This window comes from Egretta garzetta, unplaced genomic scaffold, assembly GCF_000687185.1.
Source record: "Egretta garzetta isolate BGI_Z169 unplaced genomic scaffold, ASM68718v1 scaffold3, whole genome shotgun sequence".
NCBI classification, from domain to species: Eukaryota; Metazoa; Chordata; class Aves; order Pelecaniformes; family Ardeidae; genus Egretta; species Egretta garzetta.
In genome coordinates this window covers 512056-523545 of record NW_009259099.1, presented here as the reverse complement: position 1 = coordinate 523545, position 11490 = coordinate 512056, and the positions used below count along the sequence as shown (strand labels likewise).

Genomic DNA, 11490 nt, shown 5'->3' with positions numbered 1-11490 from the left:
CATTTCTGACTGCCACAGCCTTTGCCCACAAAGCCACTCTGAACCAGCACATTCCCCATCCCTGCCTGCAGCCCAAAAACATCTCTGCTTGCCTCACCCTGGCCTGGTTTATTTTGTGCTTCAACCCAGAGAAGTAGGTAAGGGATTACAGAAGCGATTGCTAATTTTCATAAAGTCTTCATTATATAAAGTTTTCTTTTTCCTCACCTTTTCTCATCAGGCCGCAGAAAAGCCCAGGCCGCCTGATGAGGGCTACCTCTGGCAAAGCTTTGGCTACAACACCCTTCAGGAATCTGGGATCTGGACTCTTTTTTTTTTTTTTTTTTTCCCCTCTTTTTTCCCCTTTTTCTCCTGAATCTCAGCAGTACCTGCATCCAGGGAGGACAGCAGGGAAGCAGCCTTGCAGCTTCAGCTGGCACAGGCTGAGCTCATTGCTATGCACAGTACGCAGTGGGGCGACCCAACCAAGACAAAGCGCAGAGACTTCAGCTTCAAGGTCTCTTGCCGCACCAGCACCACATCTGCTTCGTTCAGGTAATTTGAACATTTGGCCAGGAACCAGGTATTTCCTCTGTAAAGCAGGATGAGGCACGCAGGACAGTTTAAGAAGCACACAAGAGGACTCTAAGTCCACATGAGCCTTGATGCATACAACAGCCTCTCCAAAGCGGCCACCTTCCCTGCCCCAACGTATTTGCTGTTGACTCCTCTGGCACCTAGGACCAGCAAGAAGAAGGTGACACCAAAGCTCAGGGGTTTTTTGCTGCCCAGTCAACAAATGAGGAGTCATCTGGGGACAACAGCAACTACTGTCCCCGAAGAGCAACCCAACATCTCATCACAGGCTTGGAGCACCTGCTGGTGCAGAACCAAGCCCCACACAAGGAAACAGAGCATGTGCCATCACCTCCAGGTCACCAAGGATGCTACCACTCCAAAGGGTAATACTGTGCTTTAATGTTTTAGAGACAATGGACTTTCAGGTTGTACAACAGCAGGCTGTACATACTACACATATATACACACTGGTTGTAGTTAAAGCTTCTGTATTTGAACAACACTAACGTCCCCCAAAACGCACCAAGTCTTACAACAACAAAAATGTGAACAAAATCCAAGGCCACAAGTATAGAGAGGTATGTTTTAAGGACTACAGGTCACATGGAAATTAAAAAAACAGCGGTGGTGCAATGCAAACTTTATCCTGAATAGAGATAAGTGGTTAAAATGCAACTTTTCATTACCTCAGCAGCAAGACAGTGTTTTACAGAGACTTAATTTCCAAACTAAAGCAAATGAAACAAACGTACTAGTGTGTGCCTCTTTGGTCCTCCAATTCTCCTTCCAGTTGTTGAGCTACAAAGAGAAGGAGTTTCACTCTGAACTTCAGGCAAGAAAGATTTAAGGCTTTGCAGCTGGATACATATACTGAACTGAAAAGTGGCAACATCATCTCTCAGTCATTTGAGGAAAACAAATGCCATAGAGTTAGTGTATTCTATACATGTGCAACACATACCTTGTTTACCCTAGCAGACAAACACTTCTGTAGCACCTAACTCTACAGAATCCAGGACAGAGAATATTATACAAGATTTTTCCAATAATGCTGTGAAGGTCATCAAGGTAAATTCAGTGTAATTAAACACATGAGGTTGCTGTTCTTGAAAGTTCTTTAGGCCCAATGGAAATTTGACTGGGCATGATCTTAATTTCGTTTCCAACAATGGTTGAAGGAAGCAGACAGAAATGTTGGTAAGACGGAGCTTGCCAGACCAGGAACTGCCTTTTAGGTTAGTGTACAGAACATCTTGGATTCATGTTCAGCAGAGCAGATATGACTATGGGAACCTGCACTGTGGGCATCTGACAGCCTGGCCAACATTTTATTTTTTAAGTTTTGCCTCCTGTGCGTCGTTTGAGAAGGGTGGTTTTCATTAGCACCTCATGTTTTCCCAATTAAGAGTTACAAAATACCCATTATAACTATAACAAAGTATAAGAAGTTCAGCCAAGTCCAGCTGACTGAAACTTTTTGTACCAATACTGCCACACACAGATGTTGCCACATACACACAAAAATGTGGTTTAATTCATTTTGATGGCCCTGGAAATGCTTTTCTCAATTGCTCTTACGAAATAAGTTGTCATTTCAGGTTACTCTGCCCTGAAATGACCTGCCACCAGGCAGGAGAGGTACAATGTGCTGTGTTCAGGAGTTCAGTGCTCACCTTTGGTCCAACACTTACGAGATGCAAATCTTGATATACTCAAAGACAAATCTTCATTTTCAGATTATCAGACTAGATTTAGCTTCTCACTCTAACCCATGGAAATCCAAGAAGCAAAGCTCAAGATATAAATAGCGTTAAAAACCTCTTTGGATATCTTAGCATTTTGCAGACTCTGGGGTTTTTTTCCTCCCCTCTGTTAAAGTTTGCTTAAAAACAGTAAGAAGCTGACAGTTAAAGTGGTCAGACATTCTGAGGCACAGAGAAAAAGGTGCATAAAACCCTTTATATTGAGATAAGCCTGTGCCGCAAATAATTTAGAAGTTAATTTCCTCCATGTTAAGAGGCTAGGAAAAACGTGTTTTAAACTTTTCAAAACAAACAAAAAAACCCACACACACACAAAAAAGGAGGGTTAATACTAGCAAGAATATAAAACACCACCAGAGGTAACATCTCAAAGAGGTATAACATACATATCCAGACACTGAAACAGCCACTGCAGGACTTGTAATAAGATATAGTCAGAGATAATTCAGGACCATCCTTTTCAGCAGAGGTACAGTATTTGCAGCATAAGGGGTCCTACAAGGATCCACATCCTTCCAATCGTTTCCTGTGCTGCTCCATATTTATTCAAATAAACATAACTATTTCATAAATATCCACTTCACTCCCAACCCCACTTTTTTTCCTAACTGCAGTATATTCTGCATTGTGCATGGAAAAACATTTCCCAAACCCTTTTCATAGCTTGTAATTCCGTGACATCAGCATCATTGGAAATTCAGGAGGAGCCTACCTTATCGTTACATTTTTCATTTGCCATCAGAAGTCTTTTACTGCACAAAGACTAGGACACCAATTCACAATGATTTAGTTTAAAAGTGAGATGTAGGAACAAGTAAGAACAGACAGTGACACTGGACAGAACAATCTCCAGAGTGCATTTAGAGAATAACACAGTTTCAGCTCCTGATGAGTGTCAAGAATTCTTCACGGGTCTTTGGATCTTCCCGGAATACCCCCAACATTGTGCTGGTTACTGTTTTACTGTTCATTTTCTGTACCCCACGCATTACCATACACATATGCCTAGAAGAAATGAGAGGGGAGTCAATAAATCAGGCATACGCAAAAGAAGTGATCTCACAACGAGAGAGGTTTCTTACACGGTCACGTTAAATTCTGGGGAAGTGACAAAGCCTCCCTATCCAGAATGGACATAGCTGTCTGCTATGGAAAAAAGAGTCACATTCCCAGCTCCCTGCCTTCTCTCCTCAGATCCTAGCAAAATCCCACCTTCCCAAGGTGCATTCTGATCACAGGGACATGCCTGTTGCTAGTCCCAAGCTTTGCTCTACTTGAGGAAGTAGAAGGGGCACCGAGGCAGAGCACGGACCCAGTGCAACTGGGGCAGCTGATCACACTGCCGGTTGCCACATCCCTGCAGTGGATAAGGTAGGCCCCCAGTTTAAAGGCCTCCAACCCACCGGGCCATTTCGCTGAACAGGCAAGGCTCACTCCTGCCTGCACTCTGCCTCATAAACAAGCACGGCACAGAGCTACCGCGGCCGAAGAGGCAGCGCACAACGGCTCTGCGGCGCGCAGCTGGAATCACGCACAGCCCATACGCTACCACGGAACAGCTCAGAGTGACTTACGTAGCTTCAATAACCACTCCAACTCCAGCAGGCTGTAAGGCTTCTGTGATGGCTATTGCAATTTGTTTGGTAAGGCGTTCCTGGACTGAAAGAACAACAGGGAGTTCAGCCGCAGCGTTAAATCTGACCAGCATCAATGCACCACCGCTATCTGGATCGCAACACTGCATCCTCACTTCCAGGTCTGCCTGTTCCCCCCATCCCCCCCCACCCACACGTACTGCTCTTCCTAAATAAATTTTATTAGTGCCAAAATCCTATCTTATGTTTTGTATCCCGGAGCAGAGCTTTTATTTGCTTGTTTATGTTGGGAGTCATTTTGCATTACACCTTTGCAGGAATTGCATTATCATGATCTGTTATAACAGCTCTTACATTTCCTGTTACGGAAGTTAGATTTTCTGGCTCTGTTCATTCCCTTCACACAATTTCTCTTAAGGAAAGGAAATGGAGATTAAAAAAATGGGCAAATTGAGAGTCTGTTGTCCTGCAAAGCTTTACTTCCTGCAGCTCTAGCACCCTCTATTCACCAGTCTGACACCTAAGAGGGACTAAGACTTCTGCTGCCAAGATCAGGCCAAATTTAACTGCAGGACAATGACAGCAGGCTGAGCCCAACCCAAGGCCTCAGATCCTGCAAGCTTTCTCCACTTCTCGGGGGCAGCAGGCAGGCAGTCCATAACATGGCAGCTCTCACTTCATCCCTTCAGACAAGAATTCTTGAAGGCATCTCAAATTATCTGTAGGAAAGCTCATCTCCAGCAGCATCCAACTAGTTTAGTTACTCCTGGCAGCTGTATCTCGTAGCACATTTATCCTCTAAATCAGTTACTGCCTACATCAGTTTTCATAGGCAGATTTTAGTCCTCCCTGGAAACACAGGGGCTAAAATGACAGACAAGAAGCACCCGTTGAAGAACACAGGGTTTTTCTTCACACTAAAATTTGCAGTTATAGTGCACCTACAATTACCAGTACCCTGAGCTGGCTAGCACACAACAAAACCAAAGATTCATCTGTTTACCTTGTAATCTTCTGCTGTATATTTCCACAATCCTAAAGGAGAAAGGAAAAGACAACATTATACTTATTCCTATCTAACCACTGTCTGATCTTCACAATTAACTTGACACAACCAAACAAGACCACTGTACAGATCCACATCCTTCCTGGAAATCTACACGACATCATGCAGCTGCTCGGCCCCAGGCTGGCATTGCTGAAGGGCTTCCCTGAGCACATCACTGTGTTTAGTGACAGGTTCCCCCTACCTGCCACCCCAGAGACTATTTCAGGGGCAAACCTGTCATAGAATCATAGAATCACTTTGGTTGGAAAAGACCTTTGAGATCATCGAGTCCAACCTTTAACCTAACCCTGCCATCCCACCACTAAACCCTGTCCCTAAGCACCTCACTTCTCCTCCAAGCTGCTTCTGTTGGCTGTTACTTTTGAATTACTTGTACCACCACCCACCTGCATCACACAGTTGCAAGGGAATCCATGCCCAAAGATTCCCTGAAAGCTAATCCTTGAACTGAGGTACCTCCTTTTGCTTCAATCTAAACTAAATGCTGTTTTAAGGGCAATTCAGATATTGGGATTCCCAGAAGGGAATTACTGAAATTAAGCAGGAGATGTTTGGGATTCTTGCATTTAACCACAGCTTTAACCAAGAACAATGAGACAGAACTGGGTTTATTTAAAACAGATACTCTCCACCCGTATCTCACGCCATCCTTCACATTTCAGTTCAAGGATCACCTTAGTGCTTCTCTCGAATGTGACTTTGAATTAAGCCATTTGTGGGGCAATACAAGTGATACTACCGTCGCTTATAACCGTAGTACTATAACCCACACATTTAAGAAAAGTCTTATAGCTGTCCTGTAACGCAACAGGTTACTTATGCCAACCTCAAATGCTTAATTACACCTCAAGCAGCCACGTAAAGAAGTTGCTATAGAAAGCTTCAATACCCATCTGGTCGGACTAGACAAAAAGCAGACACTGGCTGGCAGCCTGAGGCATTAGTTACAAGGAACATTTCTGACAATGAGCCTTGCCTGCTGTTTTGGAGAGAGAATTATATGCAGAAACACCCCTCCAGAAATGAAATGGTTGTGTTAGAGCTATTCTAAACAAAGCAACATAATATTTAGATTAAATTTATGGATAGGATACAAGATGATGCTGAGATTTTTTTTTTTTCTTTACAATGGTATTGCACATAAGAAGTCCTATAACCGTTTTCACATAAACGTGTTTATTTGCATTAGCATCAAGCCTGAGCTTAAAGTCCAAAGAAAGTTGTTTACTGAATACAGGTCATCCACAACTCCAGAACCTCACCACATTAGGCCTAATCTTTCATAATAGGATTAGTTCACAGTACCAACAGCCTCACAAATCTTTGTTGGAACACTGGTTGCATTATATAGGGCACGGAAGGGAAGCACTACTTGGCCCACCAGACTCTTCACGGTAAGCACTCAAAAGCAAGCGAGGACTGAGAACATTTTGTTACACAAGAATCTAATCTCTTCATTATCGCAGTATATGGGAGTTTTACCCTAACTTGAAAAAGAGGCGAGATTTAACCTTTCAAGCACAGCGCAGGAAGCCTTGCACATATTCGTCCATGCTTCTATGCTGTGAATAAATAGTAGGAAAATCGTACATTTCTAGCACAGTGTTGCCACTTGCATTAAAAGTCAAAGACAATTTTGAGCTCCTTTTTACACCTGCAATTCGGAGCTAACTAGCAACCAGAGCAAGCACCACTCAACTGATGCATATTTCAAATGTGATCCTTAATCCTGCATTCAAGCCCTGCAGAAATCAAATGACAGTCTCTTCAGGAAGGACATTTGCCTTCAGAAATCCAACTCAAAAACCCCAAACCCTCCCCGCTTAAAAATATCCAGCCACATGAGTGCCAGCCAACACATGATGCAAGCCATGAGCTGACACACAGGCATCCCCAAGCGTAAGCAGCTACAGAAGGCAAAGCCTTTTGCCCAGCGACTGCAATGCTGGCAGCTCAGAACCTCATCCTACAGTCTCAGCACTGAGGAACAGCCACAGAAAACATGTATGAGAAGAATCTACATGTTGAACTGCTCGTTTCAGCCTTTTAATCAGAGCAAAGTCCACGCCTATAAGCACTGCTAGAAGACATAGAATCACTTTGGTTGGAAAAGACCTTTGAGATCATCGAGTCCAACCTTTAACCTAACCCTGCCATCCCACCACTAAACCCTGTCCCTAAGCACCCCATCTATCCTTCTTTTAAACACCTCCAGGGATGGGGACTCTACCACCTCCCTGGGCAGCCCATTCCAGAGCCTGACAACCCTTTCGGGGAAGAAGTTTTTCCTAGTGTCCAGCCTAAACCTGCCCTGGCGCAGTTCAAACCATTCCCCCTCGTCCTATCATCTGTTACCAGGAACACTGAACCCAGTATTCAAGGTGCGGCCTCACCAGCACTGAGTACAGGGGCACGATGACTTCCCTTGTCCTGCTGGTCACACCACTCCTGATACAGGCCAGGATGCCATTTGCCTTCTTGGCCACCTGGGCACACTGCTGGCTCATATTCAGCCGCCTGTCAACCAGTACCCCCAGGTCCTTTTCCACCAGGCAGCTTTCCAGCCACTCTTCCCCGAGCCTGTAGCGCTGCATGGGGTTGTTGTGACCAAAGTGCAGGACCCGGCACTTGGCCTTGTTGAACCTCATACAGTTGGCCTGGGCCCATCGATCCAGCCTGTCCATGAAGATGGCCTCCCTGTAAATATGAGTTACGCTAGCAAAGACATGACCTCCAAGGGCCCTTCCACTTCCAAACCAAATTCACTGTCGTGCAAGCAGAGCACAGAACAGAGCTGACTGACTTTAAAGCATTTTAGTGTCACATCCTACACATTCCTAACCTGCTAAGAAAGCCCAGCGGGCATGCAGATTTACAAGGCTAATTCCCATCAGTATTACTGGAACTACAGCAAGATTAAAAGACCTTATCAGGGAAAGTATACACAAAACCTATGTGGTCTTTCTGAACTACAGTCTATTTTTCAGTCTCATTTCTCAAAAGAGACCCCTCCATTCTGGTCCTCAGTAATCTGCTTATTGAAGGGATCCACCATCCCCTTCCTCACCGGAACTAGAGAGCGTCACTACATAAGAAGACCCAGTGCAACAACTGATCCAAGGGTGCTTGCTGAGGGGAAAAGCTATTTTAAATAATAAATGGACTTCTCAAGTGTGTAACTGCTTTGTTTCTTAGGCAGAACCTTATCTATAAAATTTAACCCACAGCTCTCTCAGCAGGTCTCAGTGAAAAAAAGAAATGCCAAATTTATCTGAAGAGTCAGCTAACAGAAGAAAGCTTTGGATTAAATTTCTATCCATAGAACACTTTCATTTACAGTTTGGAAGTTTTAGATTTTTGTTCTCAGTCAATATACACACAAGTAGTAAATAGCTAGAGATCCCCACTGGTTTTTTGTGGCCTGCCTTAGAACGTGACCACATTCTCTGTTGTTCTTGCTTCTGTGCTCCCTGCAGACACCAGTGCTTTGGATGAACATACAAAAGCTTTACAGCTCCACTACAGTCGACTGATGTGAATTAACACAGAGCTCTGAGACTTATCTGTCCTCTCCACAGAAAACATAATGCTGAGGATTGGTCTGAATCCAAATCTAAGACACAAAGTGGGCTGAGCTTTAGAGGGGGACCAGATTAGAAAGATTAGCAGAGTTAGCACAGCTTGGAATCCTTTTTACACATTAGCATCACTTTCATTACATTAACACTTACCTAGCAAGCTTGCTGAGGCCAAGTACTTGTTTGTTAGGAAGATAGCCAATATGTACCTAGACAGAGGAGAACAAACCATTAACAGAATCAAAACCACACTTCCAAATGCATATGAAACTCATGCAGAGAGAATGAGATGTGCATTTGCCCCAGAACTAACTCTGGAACAGTCCAGAAGTCCTAGCATGTGGGAGGAACATGCCACCATGCAAGCCTGAAAAATTGTGGAGCTAACAGAGACTGTAAATGCCTGGTGAGGTCAGTGTCCTGGTGAAGAATAGGAAGTTTTCTGAGGGGGAGAAAAATCACAACTCTTCAAGAGTCAAGGCTTATGTTCCAAGTCTCAGGAATGCTACAGAGTTCTACTGCATTTGGGTACAAAAAGCAGTCTATTACTCAGCATGGCACTGTTCGTCTAGAATAAACATGCTTTTCTTTCAAGACCTAGAATGGATTTAGGGAGTGGGAGGGAGAGGGACTGTACTTTAGATCCAGTAAAAGTTCTGATGGCAAGAAGTACTTAGCCACCAAAATCAGGCTACACTTACTGTTTTGGGTTTCTTTTTTTTTTTTTCCCCCCTGCTTTGGTAGTACCATAGATCACTGTATGATTAAGTCAACTTCCATCCTGCTCGAATATGGATTTGCAGAACATTCATACTGAACACGTATTGCACTAGGTTGGAATAAGTTCTTGAGAAGAAGAATGCTCAGATACAAAGGTAGGGGGAAAGCCATTTAGCTTCTTGTTTTTAGAAAGCAACATAGGCTATTGAATTGAAGTGGGTTTACAGCTGTAACAGGTTATAAGCCAGCATTTGTGTCACTGTACCAGAGACTTGAAAAATTAGCCAAGATACAGTAGGGGAGTGTCAGTGTAGGATTCTGTCTGAACGCTTTGCCTAGAGGCCCCATCTCAGAATCCTGTATTGCTGTACCTGCAATCAGAGGTACCACAGTGCACCTAATTACCTGGCTAACTTGCTCATTCCTATCACTTCTGTTGGGTAATCAACCCACTGACACCTGAAAAGACATGAAACATTTCAGATAAAGTAAGAGACATAACTTAGAAATAAGTGCTGAATCCTGTTCCCCATCGAGTATTTCTGCAAATTTCTTGGTTTCATTTAAGATAGAACTGCAAATACAAGACCTGCTGGCCAGCATTTGCAGCCTGTTTGATGTACCCAACAGGAGAATGGTTAGTCTGAGAATATTTAGAGGCATACCAAGTCATTTAGCAGACCATTATACGAGCAGGACCAATTCGGTGTTTGCGAGGAGATTTCTCCAAACCACACAGGCTAAACAGCTAGATGTAAAAAGAATGCATATATTGCCACAGGAGTAACGAAGAGAATATACACATTACGTGTAACCAAGAATAACAGGCAAAATAGAAAGCTTGCACAGAAAAAGAAGTTACCTTGTTTTCCAGTATAAAATACTAGCAGTAAGAAAAGAAAGCAGATAAAATTCAGTTGACCCAACTAAATAAACGGCTGGTTTCTGTTCGGGCATTTTATTTTTGGGAGACAGTTTACTTGGAACATATGCAGTACTGATCGAATTCAATAGACAACAAAAGCACTTGCTACTCTCTGGCCTGTGAGCACTTTATGGTAGAACAGATGGATCAGAATAAGCTCCATCCTTCCGTGCCAATACGGGAGTGAAGGGGCTGAGGTGGGCAGAAGAGACTCTCCACTCTGCACTCTTCATCACATTTACAGCCTTTAACTTGAGAATTATTTTATTTTTAAAGTTGTTGGCATCACAATTTCAACATCATCTCTCAACCTAAGCAGCCTCCTGCTGGTCAGTTTTGGCCACCGCCTCCCTGACTGGGCTTGCTTATTTAAGCCAGGGCTGCTAATCAGAAGTTTGTTCCACTCACGGGGGGTTCCCGAGATGAATGTGCACCAGATAGCTCTGAGGCAGAAGCTAAATCCGTGACAGAGCCAGCGTGCGGGGTGAGCCGGTTTAATATCAAGATGTCTGCCCCCAAGGCTCGCTGCTGCTTCACGAAGAAGAGCTTTGATATGAAATGTCAGAAACCATTAGATTACTTAGACTAGGAAAGGTTGAGCATTACATTTTAGGAGCTTAAATCCAAATAAAAACTCACATTAAGGAGGTCTTCCTTATTTGTATTCTGAAGATTAACTTCTAGAATCATAGCCGTAAGCAGTAAATACTTACAGCTTTAAAAGCTTTGTAGTTACAGCTACAAAATCTTTTACATGTACTTGGGTCTTTTATCATGTATTCCCACGTTTGTTTTGTGAGGAAGAGTTACCTTTCCAACAAATGGAACGAGGTGATGCTCACACAATGAGAACATGTCTATGTCCTTCACAATTACCATCTCATCATGATCTTCATCAAAGATGGCGTCATTCAGAACATCTGAAATTAAACATTCACATTAAAAAAAAAAAAAAAAAAACCAACACGCACAAGCATGGAAGGTTCTTCCAGCCAGTATCTGAGAAAGTTTGTAGCTCACTCAGAACTACAGATTTTAGGGTTAAGATATCGGAGGCAATCAAGGAGTAACAACACAAGTACACTTCGCATTGCATACGATCACACAGTTTCCGCAGTGCTATGTCAGACTACCTATGTGCTCCAGCAGAAGTCAGCCTGTAGTGTTTTACTTAAATAATAGTTTAAGCCCAGGTTAGAATGAGCCTAGTCTTTGCAGAGTTACAGACATCTTAAGAGCAATTAAGACTACAGCTGATAAAGCCAGTGCTGAGGAGGAAAGT

The 11490-nt window shown here is 43.4% G+C and overlaps 1 protein-coding gene across 1 annotated transcript; it reads right to left on the bottom strand.

The window, feature by feature from the left end:
• Positions 1–953: 953 nt before the first annotated feature.
• GCH1 (GTP cyclohydrolase 1) lies at positions 954–11132 on the bottom strand (the record flags this gene model as incomplete). The annotated part of the gene is made up of 5 exons (XM_009635186.2): positions 954–3326; positions 3896–3980; positions 4920–4951; positions 8717–8772; positions 11019–11132. Coding segments are annotated over 5 exons (414 nt in total), but the record flags the coding sequence as incomplete, so codon positions are not given.
• Positions 11133–11490: the final 358 nt, after the last annotated feature.